Source organism: Daphnia pulex, chromosome 1 (genome assembly GCF_021134715.1).
Source record: "Daphnia pulex isolate KAP4 chromosome 1, ASM2113471v1".
In the NCBI taxonomy this organism is placed as follows: Eukaryota; Metazoa; Arthropoda; class Branchiopoda; order Diplostraca; family Daphniidae; genus Daphnia; species Daphnia pulex.
The window spans coordinates 7,220,736-7,237,891 of NC_060017.1; the positions used below are offsets into that span (position 1 = coordinate 7,220,736).

Sequence of the window (17,156 nt, forward strand, 5' to 3'; positions counted from 1 at the left end):
AAACAAATGACAACTCGATCGATTTTTGGTTAATCGATTATTTTGGTGGGAAGTGCAGACGGCATTGTTCGAGCCGCGAAATTAGTTATGCACGTGATTGACAACGTGTTCCTCCTATTAAAAAACAAGTTTTTTCCCTTTTTTCCAACCTTTCACTAATGTTGGTTATTCTGTCTGGTTTGATCGATTAAAATCTTGATTTTGTTTATCATTTGACTCGCCCTAAAACGTGTGTTGGCTGTCATGAGTGTGTCTGTTGAACATTGTCTCGAAACCAGTTTTAATTGAGTGACAAACAAGGCAATAGTTTCGTCTCTAATAAACCAGTTACAGCAAATATGACGACTCTACAGGAAATATTCGAAATTCTTAAAGATCTCAAGCAAAACTTGATAACTGTTCATGGACCCAATCCAGTTTTCCCACACCCAAACAAGTGAGTTTTTTGTTTGTCAAGTGTTTGGCATTCATTTGTTTTCGCAATTTTGATGTCTGTCTTCATATCATGTATCCTTTTTTAATGTGCTTGCTTCGTCCTGATAATTCAACAACGTTTCATCCATTAAGGGAGGAAACCCTGGCCCGAATAGAGGATTACATTATCCTTGTTGTGGCAGCCATAAGTCGAGGGGATTGGCCGTTGCAGTTGCCGATTCACGGCAGTGACGAGATGATGACCTGGAAATTGGCCAAACAACGACGTAAATGCTTGCTTCTATTCCACCTACTAGCCAAGTCCCATGCACTTTTGCGAACCAACACCACATCCACCAAACGGTACTCGACTTGCTCGACTTTCCACTGCTGACTGATGATACCTCATTGCACCGTATTTACATTGCCTCTTGATTATCCATCTCGGGGTTAGACTTGTCCCTTTTCTTCCTCCTTTCTAATCCAATAAGCCGTCTCAGTTGGCGCATCACGACTAGGGCCACAGCCCCTCGCATTTGGCGCATAACTAACTTTGGACGAGTCAGATGAGCAAGCCTCACGTGTTTGTACTAAACATTCGTTACACGAACTCGTCAGTGCGTCTTTTCTTCCCCTCCCTATTGTGTTTGTCGTCTCTTTTCTTTTATTTCCACCGATTTTTTGTTTTTTGTTCTGTCTGACTGTATATCAGGGATATCTACTACGAAGACGTCTCGTTATGGGGGAGCCAACCGGTACTGGACAGCATGGTAACCCAGATGACAAAACTGCTGAATATTCCTCGATGCTGTCTCAATATTGGTGCCACTTCTAAAGGATTGGTGGCAGGTTCTCTCAACTTTCTCGATGGCGATGGCAAGCTCATTGATTGCCAAACACCAACTGGTATGCAGATAGATATTGCCCTTTTTTGTGTGTGCGTCTAATCCTCCACTCACCTCTACTAACCTTATTTTTTTTTCTTTCAAACAATAGGGATTTTGATACCAAACGATGTCGAAAAACTTTCTCAATTCCGGTCCAAAGCTCACCTCGTTTTGGTGGTGGAAAAAGACAGTACGTTCCAGAAACTGATTGACGATAAGATCGAACGCTTCATCGGTGACTGCATCCTCATTACGGTGAGAGTGATTTTATTTTTAATGGAATAAGTGCGTTGGGGTGTTTCATCATGCAGCAGCAGCAGCACTCGTACTCTTCAATGATTCTTGTGAATCTATTATATATGTACTAACTATGCTCGCAGGGAAAAGGTTATCCGGACGTCAACACTCGCCGCTTCTTGCGTCGCTTGTGGGATGAGCTGCAACTTCCCCCTTTGGCGTTAGTGGATGCAGATCCTCACGGCATCTCCATTCTCGCTGTGTATCGATTCGGAAGTCAAGTATGTGAACATGGGACTATCCAAGTCCATTCCGGAATGCGAGTCCAGTGTCATTTTAATGTTGCCACTAAATTCTTGTTGCCCTTTCCCACACACCCTATCCCGAATAGAATTTGGAAGACATTGAACACTTGTCCACGCCTCAACTGAGATATATCGGTCTTCAGCCAAGCGATATTGAAGCTTTGCAGATTCCCGACGAGGCCAAATTGCCACTAACCCAACGCGATCGATCCCTTGTCGACACCCTGGCCAGCCGTCCCTTTATAACTCAAAATCAACTTCTCCACGATCAGGTAAAATTGTCACATTCTTTTGAAACTTTTCCGACAAGATCTCTACGTATGGTCATATGTATATGCGCATTCCTCAGAACTCTTTAGGGATACGCATCACGTCTTATTATATTCGAGTGTAGGGGCATCTGGGAATCTGTCTGGGTTATCAAACAAAAGAAAGTCGGTCTAGTTAAGAGTCAAATGACTTTTCGTCGGTTCTTTCATTCATAACAAGGGCTCGATCTGGACTTTTAATCGATTTCCTCTTGTAATCAACATCGCGCTTTATTCACTTCAGAGCACCTCCTTTTCTTCAAAGGGCTCCGTATATATAGTGGCTGGATGATTTTAGTATTATAACTCCGGCTTTTGTTTGCCCGCAAACAAAGACCCGATTGATCTTTCAACCGCCAACAGAGAAAAGTTCAAAACATCTTTGATCTTTTTATTTTTGTATTTTTATAGCGTCGGGTGGGGGGATGATTTAAATATTGCCACATTTTTTAATTGCCGTCCATATTTTCGTCTTCGAAATTAATTCTTGGTCGATGTCTTTCTTGGAACCGTGTGACGCGCAGCTGCTTAGATTGCGCCGATTGGATTGCAAGGTTGAAATCCAGGGTCTGACGAAAATCCACCCGCAGTTTCTCTCCCGCACCTACCTACCGGCAAAGATCCAGTCCATGTCGTGGATGTGAAAACCTGGAAACCTACAAACATTTCTTTTCTTTGACTTTTTCCCAGTTTTCTTTCGTTTCGTTTCGTTTCGCGCAGCTGACGACAATAAAACGACACCGTCACTCTCGCAAGATTTACCGACATCTTATTACTTAACCCTGAAAGGGCGTGAGTGGCAGTGTTAGTATAAATAGCTGCCTCCTATAGTGGCCCAGTGACGATTTTTTTAACTTGAACTAGTAACAAGTACTTGGAATTCTATGCAAGCCAACCCATCAGCTAGTGAGATGTCTGCAAGCCAGTCCAAAGGCGATATGCACTACTTTGAGTCTGATTGGTCTGCTTGTGTAAAAAAAGAAATCCCATTGTTAAAGTTCGAATCGCTTGTCTTAAAAAAAAAAAGAAAAGGGGAGGAAGAAAGAATGCAATCAAACCGAGTAGCAAACGGCCATGACTGTGAAGGAATTGCGCACGGGAATGGGAAAGAGCACGAGCTCGAGAAAACTCGTAAAACATGAACCCATACTTTTGTCTCTCTCTCTCTCCACTGCTGCTGCTACTACTACTACTGTCCTGTGTCTTCTCACTACCCCCCTATTGCTTGGTTGAACATGAACATCAAAAAAGATTTGTTTCGTTTCTCGATTTAAGGCGATTGGGATCGTAACCCAGTGGGCCAACAGACAGCAAGCAGATATTACGGGCGGAAGGCAGTTCAGACATCTCTCTTTTCTCTCTCTCTCTCGCTTTTATATTTTTTGTCGCATAAGAAGAATGGAAAGAAGATGGGAGGGAAGCGAAGAGTTCTGTGGCCCCTTTAGTACTTATTTCCATTGTTCCAGTCGGTGGAGGATGCTCAAGTGGACTACGAGTGAGAAAAAGGAGGAAGCAGAGGGGGGATAGAAGTTGCCACTCGATCCACAGTCGTCGTCAGACTCCCCTAGTAAGTCTCCATCCCTATTATTTTTATTTTTTTGTTCCATAAAAAGAGATAGAGGGAGGGAACCGATTGCAGAGGAAGACGAAGAATGAGCTATCCTTCATAGATGAAGCGCAGGAAAAACGAGAAGAATCTCTTTTGGGTTAGATAGGAATCTTGGAGTGGGTAGGGATTGCCTTCTTATTCCTCCTCCCAAACAGAAATCCATCTACACACGTTAAGCCATCGAGTAGTTACGTATAGAACAATGATATAAGAATAATAAGAAATCCTTGGCGCTCGTTCTCTGCCAAACTCTTTTCTCTCCTTTCCGGGGGTTGGCAACTCAAAATTTGGGTGTACGAGGATTCAGAATCTCAGAGATTCCGAGAGATTCTAGAGATTCTGAGAGATTCTGAGAGATTCTACGAGATTTCCTCGAGATTCTGAATCAAGTTTTCCCCGAAATTCCGCTAGGGGCGCCACTAGTCCTTGGCCCAGTTTCTGTACAGAAGTATGCACTATGTTACGTAGTGGGCGTAGCTCCGTTTTGGCATGCTCTATACAGCTTATAGACATGTAGATCGTATTATCTTTAAGATAATTTACTGATAGGAAAAGGTGCTAAATAGGTTTTGTAGTTTCAAATAAGATGAAGTAATCTGATAGTTAGAAATTTGATAGGTTTGAATTAAAAGTCCAGATTATTAATTTTAAAATAAAATATACGGGGAAAATTAACTTTAATTGCTGGGAATTATTGGCATATTATCAATAAAGTTTTTTTAACCATAAATTTTTCCCACCCCATTTTACATTCATGAGCAGATTAAAAAATGTGTACCCCACCATTCGGCGGGAAAAAGGAGGGAAAATTTAAAAAGATTTAGCGCAACCCATATTTTTACATTTTGCAGTATTTCTAGTGCATTTTTTACAATTGGAGCTTTTCAAAGACCAAATTCACAAAATATCTTGAATTTTAGACGGTTTTGGGGTAGTTTAAAGTTAAAAAAGGGGGTAAATTTAGTGAGATTCTGGAGATTCTACGAGATTCTATGGGATTCTACGGGATTCTGTGAGATTCTAAAGATTCTACGAGATTCTGAAGATTCTATGAGATTCCGGGGATTCTGGAGGGATTCTTGAGATTCTGACAAGATTCTGGCTAGGGTGTACGAGGATTCTGGGGAGTTGCCAACCCCCGCTCCTTTCGGCCGAGGATCTTCTCGCTCGTGATCCTCTTTCATTTCTTGTTTCTATATATCGTCAGCTGCGCATTTCAACGTCAGAGACCCACCAGGACTGGGCTGCTGAGACTCCCGCCGTCTCTATATACGCATTGTAATAAGGGAATATCGATTCGGACGGGTTGTTTGGCTGAGTGTATGGATAGCTAGCTACTCTACACAGTCGAGATATTCTATATACACAGATATACATAGTATAAAGTCTCAACCGAGCTCTGCACATGTATTTGCTGGGGCATTCGCAGCCTTTGAAATAGGGAGACCCTGCGGTGCCATTAAATATTCATCATTGCCATCTCCAGCCCTTTAATGGTTACTCTTTCTCTTTCCCCTGCTGTTTGCGCGCATCATCCAGCTTAAGAAGTAGGACCTGTTGGCGACATCATAATGGCGAGTCGGCCCATTTCCTTTATAGCTTCGATCCTTTTTTTCTTCTTCCCCGCCGCAAATTGCCCCAACGTCAATTATTGGAAGCCCCCTCTACTCCTCCATCTATTTTGTTTTTTCTTTGAATTTACTCCCGACTCTTTTAGCACGCTAGGAATAACCCAGCAAATAACTCAGATCTGAGTGCTGCTGCATGTTGCATGGAAATGAGGTGATAGACTCTTGTGCGAACGGGAGCACTTTTGCGGCGCTGGCTGGAAAAGCGCAAGGATTTCCAGGAGGATACCATTTGAAGAGGGTGGTGGTGGGGAGAGAGAGGTAGGAGCGACGCTTGCGCATTTGCCCGGTCAAAAGGAAGTGTAACGCAAAAAGAAGCGGCCAACTCCCGAAGAACCCCCTCTGTGTACTACGCGACGGGACCTCTATAAACAGCCCTCGTTTGTCGGCTTCCAGTCGAGAGAGGAAGCTGAGCGCCATGCAGCACTACCATGACATCTCCTCCGACATTCTCGGCCGTTACTCTCAGAGCCCAGTGGGTACCGCACCAGCCCAAGAAATTCGCAGATAAGTTTTGACCAAGGTGTGATCGTTAAATAGCGCAAAAGCGACAGTGTCTGTCACGCCGAGTGCGCCGAGTCATCAAAATCCAATAGGCCACAGCATCCGTTGGCGAGGAAATCCGCAGGATCAACAAGTGCCAACCGCTTCGCTGCTGGACACACGGGAGTCGCGCCGCCCTTTCTTTTTTGAAGTATGGATGTTACTACACTTTTGCAAACCACCGAGGCTCCATTGGTTGATCGATCTTATATCGATCGACCGATATTGGACAGCCGGGGGGAGGCCTAGTCAACAACTTAAACTACATCCAACAATTTTCTTCTTCTTCTTTTTGAATATAGTTGTTGCTTCGCATGTCGCCGGAATAAAAAAGAAGAAGAAGAGGCGACTGTCTTGTTCAATTCCCATCTTTGGTACGTATATACAAATAACATTATTTGATTAGAGTGCATTTAATCATGGGGCCCATTACTCTAGCCAAAAGTATGGAGCGGGATGATTAAATTAGACTTTGATTAGAAAGTTGTTTGCTGGTCGCATGATGAGTTTCGACGAAATTAAAAGAAACTTGCCTAATTTGCTTCTCAACTTTTTCTCTCCCCACGTCTCGTTTCATGTTTTGACTTTTTTGGGCGGCCTTTATGCAATCATATGGAATACCCCCCAAAAAAGAGCAACCGGTTATATACATCTCCGTGTGCTGCGCCAGTGTGTGTGTGTGTATTTTGGATCGTGTGTGGAAAGTGTGAGCTCCTAGTCTCAACTTGACGCTCAATAGTTTGTGGATCTTCACACGCTCTCCCATGAGTGCCTCGGGGAAGAGCCATTCTATAAGCGGCTAGTGAACAAAAAGGAAAAAAAAAGTTTCAGCAACTCTTTATCTTCTTCTCTTGTCGATCCCAGGCGGCATTTTTTCAAAAAAATTCAAACCGGATAATACGCACAAAGGCGTGAAGGAAAAACAGGAGCGGAAACAATTTGGTCGATCCCGGTGGATCGGGTTTGGATGAAAAACGTTTTGCGGAAGGAGGAAGTTTGAAGTTATGAATCAACTGCGTCATGGATGATCAAGGCGGCACTATTCAAATTGTCGTGACGCCCAATTGTCCGGCGACGGAGAGTTTGCTGGACGGCGGTCAAGAGAATGCGGACCCTAATCAAGAAAGTTCGCCGTGCTTACTGGATCCGACCGCCACTGCGGCTGTATCAACCGACTGCAGCCGATCCGTCATCAGCCACGGGTCCAGCAACATCAGTTACCAGCAGCGACAACGCCGGGCTCAGTGGAAAGGCATCGGAACCACTTGCATGTGGAACGCCTTTCGGGCCAGCTTCTTTGGTCTCCTTTTGCTGGTCTCCGGATGCATCGTCGTCCTTGTCGGTATTTATTAAACATACTTGTTTTATTTTAATTTTACTCCGCTTTTGTTGCTCTTTCTAACATGACATTTTCATTCAATGTAATTGACTTGTTTAGGATAGACCCAGCTTTGATCCCTTTGAGTAGAGATTTCATTCCTCGTGTACATCTATTTCATCATCCGGTCCCCTGTATTAAATGTGACTCGACGTACCAGTGAACTCTGTGTACAACCCAACCACCATTAGACATGCAGTAGGAGTGTACACCTTATTGTTTATTTGCGTGCGATGGTGGACCTGGAGGGGAGGGGAGTGTAGGAGGTGGTGGTGGGTTATAGCAGCCGGTGGTGTTGCTCCCTTGATACTCTGGGCGTCCTACTGAGTGTGTGCTGTCTTCGTATAGACACATCAGAAGCGCGGACGCGTCGTGAAAAATAAAGAAAAAGGGGGAGTCAAGGGGACAGAAAAGAAATAAAAGAAACGTTACGTAAAGAAAAAAAGGAAGCTTTTTTGCCTGCCATCTGGCATATGCTGTTCCCTTCACGCCGTAGCGCTTCATGTCGACTCTATTGATCCAATGAACCATTGCAACAGTCGCACACGGTGTGTAATAAATCCCGACCACCTTGGCTTGTCCATTTAAAATTTACCTTCTCATCAATTTCTTCTTTCTCCCCTCTTTTTTTTATTTTTATTATTTTCTTTTCCTTATCGTCCTGATTTCGCTTTTCTCCGCCAGAGCCGAAAGGAAATTGCGATCGCCATTGATTTCCTTGCCAGTCAGCAGCAGCAGCAGCAGAGCAGTAGCCGTGGCTTTACGAGTCGGCGAATAGACCGTGACATTGTTCAAATATAGCCACTGTAATGGTTCGCCTTTTCTCCCACGTCTCTTTCTCTCGGCTTTTTCTTCCCTTCATAAAAGTGACTGCCCTCCCTGGAAGGCACGGGGTGGATGGGTGGATGGGAAGGGGGAAGGCAATGATTATCGATCCGCTCATTATGTGGTCCGGAGATGAGTAGCATAAGGCTCTATAATGCAATACAGGGCCGGCACTCGTCGGGTTGTAGAACTATTTTCTGGGATGTGGCGGCCATCAACTTTTGCGGGAGAATTCCTCGGCGACACATTTTTGTTCTTCCTTTCGGAAATTTTGTTGCCACAGGTGGACGCGGCTGTGTGTCGGCATCGCCGCTTTTTTGGCTACTTTGGTCGTTTTCACTTCATCTTCTTTGCGCAAAGATCAGGTCAAAACAAAAGCCAGAGAAAAAACAAACAACTCTGAAAAGAAAAAAAAACAAGTCGAGAAGAAATTCCGAAATAAAATCGGGATGAAAGGAAAGCCGCTGCGGCTCGGATGAATCATCTCGCACTCACGTCACGACCCACTCTCTCTCTCTCTCTATTTTCGTTCCATTTTAACTCGCCTTTGAGGATCGCTTCTCATTTCTCTCGTCTCTCTAATCGCCACCTTTTCCGGCCGTGGCCGGTCACATAGTAGATTGAATCTTTGTATCAATTAACTTTTTTTTTCCTTTTTATTATTTTTTCTTTTCTACTTTTTTTTTCTTGATTAAATAGGATTCTACTCGGAGTTTCCTTCGATCGAAATCGCCGTCAACTTTAACCAAACCGTTTCCTTGGTCGATCCAGAGTCGCAGAAACGTCGAGTCAAGTCCTCCTATTCCTACATTGGACCTGTTCTCATCGGAATCGGCGGTAAATTTCTTTTAACTTAAAATTTAATGAAATAAGAAAACGTTTTTTAAAATGTGTGAACAAAACGATGATGTCGGCAACTGTTTCCCCCCTCCAGTAGAAATTGAGTTCGTGAACATAATCTTGATAGGAAAAGGCCACACGTCCGGCATCCCTAGTACTAAGCACGCCAGGTCTTTATTTACATTAACCTACTTTGATGGCTGGCAAAAGATTGCCGCATTAATAGTCTCGTAGCTTTTATCTCGATCGAATGTCAACTTTGTCTGTGCCTCCCAACTCTTTCTGGCTCTCATTCCGACCCAACATCTCTCTCTTCTCTCTCAAACACTCTCTGGGCTTGTATATTATTAATGTGGTCTCCGTAATCCCTCACTTGGCGCTAGAAGCATTAAGTAATCCGGATTATTAACGGCCCAACGTGTCCTAATCACCTGCCATTGAAAACACATGTTGCCTAATGTGTTAGACTAGACCAAAAAGGGAGGAAAACTTTTGTTTTGTATTATATTTCTTTCGACTTAACTCTTGTGCCTGTTTGATTGCAGTTTTCGTGCTGATTGGTGTGGGCGTGGCCACGATGGAGATGCGAGACATGACAGCCAAAGTGTTCCCGCTGACGAAACGGCCCTACAAGAAAACCAAGTTGACTTCGGAGGCGCTCGGCACCATGTTCCAAACTCCAACGCAGCGGATCATGAAAGAAATGAGCGCCAAAGATAAACGACCGGAACGTCAAACGAGCTTCCGCACTGTTGCAACGCAGACATTTCGAACTCGCCTGTGGCCTTGGTCAAGGCTCAGGCCGTCGTCGGGTCGTTTCGTGTTTCACGGCAGAATTGTTTTGAGGTCCTGCCATCAACTTTCCACGCCCAAAAGCCAACAGAGTGTCATCCTTCCACAGACTTCCATCTGCAAACGTGGGCGTCGATCCCGCTGTCGGCGTCGACGAATGTTGCTGATCCACTCCATGGCGGCCGACTCGCTGTCCGCTTCTTGTCCCCAGCTCGACACTGTTAGCTAATCAGAGTAATCACTCTGTGCTGGACTGGAATGGACTATACTAATTGTTGTTGTTGCTGCTACTACTGCCCGTCTGTTCCTGCTGCTCTTGTTTGTTGACTGTCGCCATTATAGCTCAATATCAGCCTGTCCAGACATTTTTGGACGGTCAGCGCGTCTCTTTTAGCCTACGCCATTCCTCTCGCATAACTATAAAGACTGGGCTATAGACTTATACTACGTACATTGGATCTCCATCGCTTTTTTTATGTCTTTCCTATATAAGAATAGCTGATGATGCCGAGATGTTCCAGGAATAGAGAGCGCGACTCTCATTCCAAATTTGATTTATATTTTTTAATCAAGAGAAAGCTCCTCGGTGACGACCTCTCCCTCGCCGCCGGACGACAATGCAAATAAACAAAAGTCAACAGAAGCTGAAGAACAAAAGGAAAATTTGTCGGACAGCAAATTTTTTTTCTCTCCCCCCACAAGCGCAAGTGAACTGGACTTAATAAAAGACTTGAGCCAAAAGAGTACAGCATTCCTCACGTGCTGGCTCAGCGCCTTTCGACTCCGCCATATTTTTGTTTACTTTTTTTTTACAAAACCGGCAAAATGTTTCTTCTTGTAGAATCTAGACGGAATTTTATTTTGTAAACAGCCAAAATCTGGCTTAACGTCGTGGTACGTATCATGGTCGATCAATAAACTGGGATTGACGGACGGAATAGACTTTTATGCGAGCTGCTGCTATGTTGTAACCTTATCTGGCTCTTTCATTCTCTTTGTATGACCACTAAGGTCATCCTTTGACTTTGTTTTTCGTGCACCTTTTCTGCGTTCATTGGTTTGTCCTTCTTTTTGAACGGCAGCTCGAGGATTCCCAGGAATGGATGCCTTATTGCGAGCACCAACCATTCCGCATAGCTGACTTGTGCGGATACCTTTTTTATTCGGTTCTTTCCCTTTTAGATTTCTTTTTTTGTTCTTGTCGTCGCCGCTGCTGCTGCTGCGCAAAGGAAAGGGAGCACATCCAAAACGATGTAACGTTGCGCGAGCAAATCTCCTGTTCGTTTGGAAGGGAATTTCAATTACTCAAGAACCTTTTTCGTACTGCGACGTCGGGAGAGACCAGACATGCGACATCGTGATGCTATGTTTCTCACACTTGGAGTGTTCGCTGCTCGGGAGAAGCTGGGGAGGACAAGTGCAGGTCAGGATGGATGTAACTCGGGCGAGATGCGGCAGTCGGGTCACGTCTCGTGGATCCATCATCGTCCCTCTTCAATCTTCAACTGATGACGTCGACATTCTGCGGTGAGGACTTTCGGTGGCTGCCTGCGACAGAAGAGTTTTATTCAGTCGTTGAAGAAGAGAGGCGCATTTTTATTTTGGTCGCTTTCGTATTATCCCCTTTCTTATTACTTTGGCTTTACCCAACCGATGGACTTTTGGGATTCCAGTCGGAATCAGTAGACTGTATCGTGATAATTCTAAAGGCTTGCCGGAACAACTAGGGCAAGCCCAGCCATCCGGAAGACATTTCATTCAACAGTCGTTGGCGGTTGATCGAGCCAAATTTCTTGGCTACGTCCCATCCGTGATTCCCGTCTTTATTGAAATGAACCTGACTTAATGTAATGAATTATTGGACATTGATATCACATTGAACTTCTCTGGTTGGGTAATACTTCCTACAGTTTCCGAGAAAAATGTAATTTTTAAGAAATAAAGCACACTGATGGGAGGCAATAATCTAATTGGATCAAGGCCAAAAGAAATTATTTCGTTCGTCTCCCACAATTCCCCTATAAAATCATACATCAACAGATTCACCTTACCGAAGGGATTTAGGGCGAGGCATTTTGGGGTTGGTGGGGTTGGAGGAAAAAAATGGAAACGAATGAAATTCGCCTGCTAAGCTCAATAGATGGCTTTGGAGATGAATGAAATTCGCCTGCCAAGCGCAATAGATGGATTTTGAGTTTTCTTAAGGTACATAGAACTAATTCGGGAAAGAATTTTAAGGATTATTAATTACGGATAAAAATGTTCTGTTAACGTTTTCATGCCATAGCATTCCATTTGTCGTAATTATTAAATTATTTAAAAAATGAAAAAGAAATAAACGGCAGCCACAATTTCAACTTGGTAAAATAAAAACAAAGCAGACGACTTAATCTCATACCTTCTTCTTCTTTGACAAAATGACAACTTTTTTGAAAAATCAAAATGACTCTAGAAGTTGAGTGCACCGAAAAAGAAATCGATGTCATTGGACTTGGGTGCTCAAAAGAATCATTTACTGAGCACTCGGAGGTTGAAAAACTCATTGACGAACTGAGGACGTCAGCCCAACATCAGACAAACCAAACGGATATTCGTTTAGTGGAGAGAAACTGGCAAAGGTTTTCGTTCATTCTAGATCAATACCAAGAGCAACCACATTTGATCGATTCACACCTCGATGGACTACTCACTAAAATCATCAACATCATTCGAGAGGAAGGGCTGGATTATGAGGTGAAACATGTGGCCTTCCGATGCCTCTACTTTATATCGAAAGTCAGAGGCTACAAAGTTGTAGCAAGACATCTTCCTCATGAGGTAATGTACTATAGAGTTTCCCTGTGATGTAATCGTCTAAATCAAAATTCTTTCTAGACTGCCGGTCTGGAGCCTTTGCTACATTACTTGGAAAACCAAGACCCTGGTGTGCAACTAAAATGGGAGACTCATTACGGCTTGCTTCTCTGGCTCAGCATTGTAGTTAAAATCCCATTCCACCTTCAGCGATTTGACACCAGCACTTCAGAGCCAATCATGGAAGGTAACAACAAAATTAAACAATATTGACGTCTTGTGAATTAAGATGATTAAAATTTCTTTCAGAATTCTGAATGTCTGTAAGAAATACCTGGCTGGGACAACAAAAGCTCAGGACATGGCCTTTTATGTATCGGCAATCTATCTTACAAGGCCTTATGTCAAAGATTCCTATCTACCGGGATTCATCAATGGGGCTCATGAGGTTTGCCCTTTTGTTTTCAACTTGAAAATAACTGTCAAGCTTACTGTTTTCATTTCCAACAGGCTCTTACCAAAGATAGTGCTCAGTTCAAAAAAGGAGTTCTTTCAACGTTGGCCGGCGTATTCAAACATGGGCAAAGAGAACAAATGATGGAGCACATGCTGTGCTGCGTACCATCCTGACGATTAAATTCCAACCGTCAGAATTGCTTATACAGTTAAGAAACCGTTGGTGAAGCTGACGCAGCGAATAGGTGAGCCCCTTTTTCGATTCATTCAGCTGCAAGTAATTAAAACGTTTCATGTATTTCTGAATGGCAGGTTTGATATTCTTGAAACCTCGAGTTGCCTCTTGGAGATACCAGCGGGGCAGCAGATCATTAGCTGCCAATCTGCAACAGAGCCAACCCGTTGAGACTAAAGCAGCTATTTCGGTGAATGATGAAGATGACCACGATTACGACGTGCCGGAAGAAATCAAAGAAGTACTTGACGAGATCCTGCAAGCCCTCCGAGACAAGAACCGTGAAGTCCAGTACTGAATTTAAATCGCTTTCATTTTTTAAAGCATTCCTTCGTCATGAAAATCTTATTTTTTTACAGGTACTCTGCAGCAAAAGGCATTGGGCGGCTGACCAGTCGCTTATCAAAGAACTTTGCCGACCAGGTTAGCTTAATATTAATATGAAGACGTAATAATAATCAGCCTTATTCATTGTTGTTGTGTGGCTTACATTCAGTAATTCATGTATCTCTACAGAAAACACTGAACAATATTATTATTATTACAACGAATTAATTATTAATCAGGTAATTGAATCGATCATGGAACTTTTTCACTCTGGGAGTCGGATATGGCCTGGCACGGAGGATGTTTGGCTTCAAGTGGCAAAAGACCATCAACGTCGTCTGCCAGATGAACTTGGTCAGTTACCGCTTTGGTTTCAAAATTTAGGATGAGAAACTTCTTCGGGGACTTGAAGTTGAAATAGTTGGGATACCTGCAATTTCGTGCAGTTTCCGAATTTCGTCTTGGAGCACGGGGATAACTATATATGTATGGATGGTGGATATTAGTATGAGAAACACTATCAGTTCAACAGGTTCACGAAACTTAAAACTTACCTTCCAATTGGGCACGCAGTTGCCGATTTTCCTCTAGAACCTCGTCGATGGTTGGCTGTGTTTCGGGGGGGTTAGGACCTTGCAATTGTTTGATGGGGGGAAACAGCTTTTTCTTTAGGCAAACATGCCGACTTAAATTGAATCCAGTCGCAACCAAGTATATCTTGCAATACAAACACTTGGCCCTCTGGAAAAACATGATTGAATTTAAATTACTTCGTTTTATATACTAAATATGTATATTTTTTTAATTACCACGTTCCCATCAACAATCTCTGGAACTTCAAAATCCGAACTGAAATGTTTGGCGTGCTTGGTTCGAGCTTTTTCGAGGTTTTTAATCATCTCTTCACGACTTATTTTCTTGGGTACTTTTGGCATTTTGGGAACAGTGTACAGTACACCCACTAGACTAAAAAGCAGAAAAGCTACTGCTTACACTTTGTTTTGTTACAAGGCAAGCATAGAGATAACAGAGTCGTATAGAGCTACGTCTAGCTATGTCCAGAATATCAGCGGAATCGAAGCGGTGATTGCATAAATTAAAATTTTATATTTGGCGCTTCTAGTTGTGTTACGGATTCCTCCGTCAATACGGGTGGCGCTACCATTCAGTTTTCCATAAAGTATCATTCACATTCTCATATTTCCCGATAGGGATTTATCGGCAAACGACCCTGTCCTCCCACCGTCGTGATCCCGCTTTGATTGACATAATGGGGTCGGTGTGATTTAAATGTAAAAAATAATCGCTTATTTTTAGTTAGTTTTTCTCCCGACAGGTGGTTCTGACGCCAATCCATAATTCAAGGCCGACGAACTTCAACGCGGCCTTGGATTGGATTCAAAAACAAAACAAAAACAAAACAAGGCTGGCTGCTAATCAATCAACTGAACCAAGGCAAGTTTAAAGCAAAATGTAGTCAAATTTTAAATAATGCAGGTAGTATAATCCTTTGATTGTAAATTATTTTCCCTACTACGTAAAGCTGGTACAATAGCCGTACGGTTTTTTATATACCGAAAAGCATTCATTGATCATGGAGTCCAGGTATAATTAAATTCTGTTGGTCTCTTATTGAAATAAAATTGTCCTTACTTAACGAAATTCAACTTTGGATATATCAAAGGATGATTTACGATGTGATGGTAGAACAATGCTGGATTACCACCCTATAATTCTTGAAACTACATTAGTTTCCAATGCCAGTGGATCGGCAAGGCTGAGACTTGCAAATTCATCAACATCTGGAAAATGAAATTTGCAAATTCCTACAAAGATCCTATGCTTCAGGTGGTACAATTAATTTATCTCAACTTTCTTTATTGACACGACAGCAATGTTGGGTCATGTATGTTGACATATTGCTATAGCTGATGTGATATTTCCACCAGTCCTGATGTATCAACACTGGTGCAGAGTCTACGACAAGCCTTGGCCCTTGAAGCTAAATTCCAACCAAAGCTTCAACTTCTGTCAACACTCAACATCCAGCAATACAGGAGTAAGTATTCTGTAATACTTCTTCTATTGAGAATACAAACTAATTTGTAATTTGTTGTTTGTGTTTTAGGAAAGCGGTGAAATTATGTGTGCAATGAGGGATGGAGCTGCCCATGTTCTTCGCTGCATGAAAGTCTGGTATGATCTTCCTTATGCAGTTCTTCTGGATGCTCTCAACATGATGGACTGGTTCATGAGCCGCATGAAAGCACTCCTAAACACCTCTCATGCATAGCAATCAGCTCCTTCCATCTAGCAGCTTGCCAATGGGTGGAGAGGATTAAACAGAACATCATTGAGGTATCTTCCATTCAGAGTCCATTGTAGGTATGATGACAATTTTAATTGGCTAGTATTCAGGTTGTCTAATAAATTTTAATTAATAGATTGTTCCTGAAACTCAATATCTGGTAACGATATCTTAATGTAAATGTACCGCCGGAGACATCAACCGGATGGAAAAAATTGTCGAAGCCAAGTTATCTTATCTACCCCAAGAAGAACCGGTCACGACCTTAACATTCCTCAACCTGTATCACTCACTTCTCTCGACGACTTTACCTGCCGCTCTTCAGCAAGACCTTCTTATTCTTTCATGCAAGCAGGAGACCATTTGCTGTGACGCAAAATAATGCTGCCTTTCCCTCATCTCTTTTGGCTTTCGTCCTACTGTTTGTCGAAATGAAGTGTCACCAGCCGGCCATCGAGGTTATTATCAGAAACGTTTTACTAGAACTTCAGCGACTTGTTCAGGTATTTAGTAGTTGTGCTTGTTTGTTGATTCCAATTTTGTAATGCTGATATTTCAACTCTAGGTCAAAAATGACTAGTTGAAGGAGTGTATAAGAATGGTCACTTCGGCAATGGCACCTTACGATGGCTATGTCCAAAGCAATCCGTCTCATCGTCAGCAACGACTTACCTGGAAGTTGTCCTTTTTCTACTATTTATTTGCCTTCTAAACCATTTATAATAAGTTTTGCCTTTAGTAAAGCAAAATGCCTAGCTTTTTCTAGTCCTATACCACTTACTTGTTGAGCCTGTGTAAATTCGGGTCTCAGTGATACATGATTACCACTCTTAACAAGAAAACTATATATTTCTTTACTCACTACATCAGAAGTTTCTCCAAGTGTGCAGTCGAAAATTTTAGTCAAAATTCCCTTCATAGATAAGAGAAATAGAGCCGTAATTTCATCCTATAAACGTTCAATTAATCTATCAAAAATCTTATCTTGTTTAGGGTGGTTATTAACCTTATATGTTATTTATATAAATTTAAATACTATAAATAATGGTTCGAAATTAACTGAAAAAAAGACTTCTGTAATTTTACGTAATTTCGATGTTACGTCATGACGTCATACGTCGACTATGACTTGATAACCACCCGAATCAGTAAGTATCGGCTTTGACCTATTCATGAACTTATGTAGCCCACAATTATAAAAACAAAATCACCTGTCCTATTTACAATAAATGCTTGAATTGCCGCTTTATTTGCCGTTTCTTATTTATACC

The 17,156-nt window shown here is 42.5% G+C and overlaps 2 protein-coding genes and 1 long non-coding RNA gene across 10 annotated transcripts; 2 read left to right on the plus strand and 1 right to left on the minus strand.

Annotated features, from left to right (window-relative positions):
* Window positions 1–49: 49 nt before the first annotated feature.
* LOC124197189 (meiotic recombination protein SPO11-like) lies at window positions 50–10,704 on the plus strand. Of its 4 annotated transcripts, XR_006876052.1 has the most exons (12): window positions 66–436; window positions 568–777; window positions 1,127–1,320; window positions 1,411–1,556; window positions 1,682–1,819; window positions 1,930–2,115; window positions 5,478–5,863; window positions 5,929–6,082; window positions 6,234–6,305; window positions 6,565–7,273; window positions 8,834–8,971; window positions 9,520–10,704. XR_006876052.1 is itself a non-coding variant. In XM_046592509.1 (7 exons), exons 1-7 carry the CDS (start codon window positions 339–341, stop codon window positions 2,793–2,795), a joined length of 1,092 nt encoding a protein of 363 aa, XP_046448465.1. In that variant the 5' UTR covers window positions 50–338; the 3' UTR covers window positions 2,796–4,022. The 4 variants fall into 4 exon arrangements, 2 of the variants coding, with proteins under 2 accessions (XP_046448465.1, XP_046448456.1); XR_006876050.1 differs by having other exon boundaries at window positions 5,478–6,082; XM_046592509.1 differs by lacking the exons at window positions 5,478–5,863; window positions 5,929–6,082; window positions 6,234–6,305; ... (1 more) ...; window positions 8,834–8,971; window positions 9,520–10,704 and adding an exon at window positions 2,676–4,022 and having other exon boundaries at window positions 50–436.
* A 1,165-nt stretch (window positions 10,705–11,869) lies between these two features.
* On the plus strand, window positions 11,870–17,134 carry LOC124197214. Of its 5 annotated transcripts, XR_006876059.1 has the most exons (13): window positions 11,873–12,583; window positions 12,641–12,806; window positions 12,869–13,007; window positions 13,070–13,260; window positions 13,328–13,541; window positions 13,610–13,673; window positions 13,817–14,852; window positions 14,914–15,182; window positions 15,262–15,425; window positions 15,506–15,636; window positions 15,706–15,962; window positions 16,022–16,388; window positions 16,451–17,134. It is a non-coding gene; the product is annotated as an uncharacterized LOC124197214 (long non-coding RNA). The 5 variants fall into 5 exon arrangements; XR_006876060.1 differs by having other exon boundaries at window positions 11,870–12,583; window positions 13,817–15,182; window positions 15,706–15,958; XR_006876058.1 differs by having other exon boundaries at window positions 11,871–12,583; window positions 13,817–15,182; window positions 15,527–15,636.
* Window positions 13,636–14,522, minus strand: LOC124197208. Its single transcript, XM_046592526.1, has 4 exons — window positions 14,387–14,522; window positions 14,132–14,318; window positions 14,008–14,055; window positions 13,636–13,942 (listed from the first exon to the last, which is right to left on the minus strand). Exons 1-4 carry the CDS (start codon window positions 14,510–14,512, stop codon window positions 13,830–13,832), a joined length of 474 nt encoding a protein of 157 aa, XP_046448482.1. The 5' UTR covers window positions 14,513–14,522; the 3' UTR covers window positions 13,636–13,829.
* Window positions 17,135–17,156: the final 22 nt, after the last annotated feature.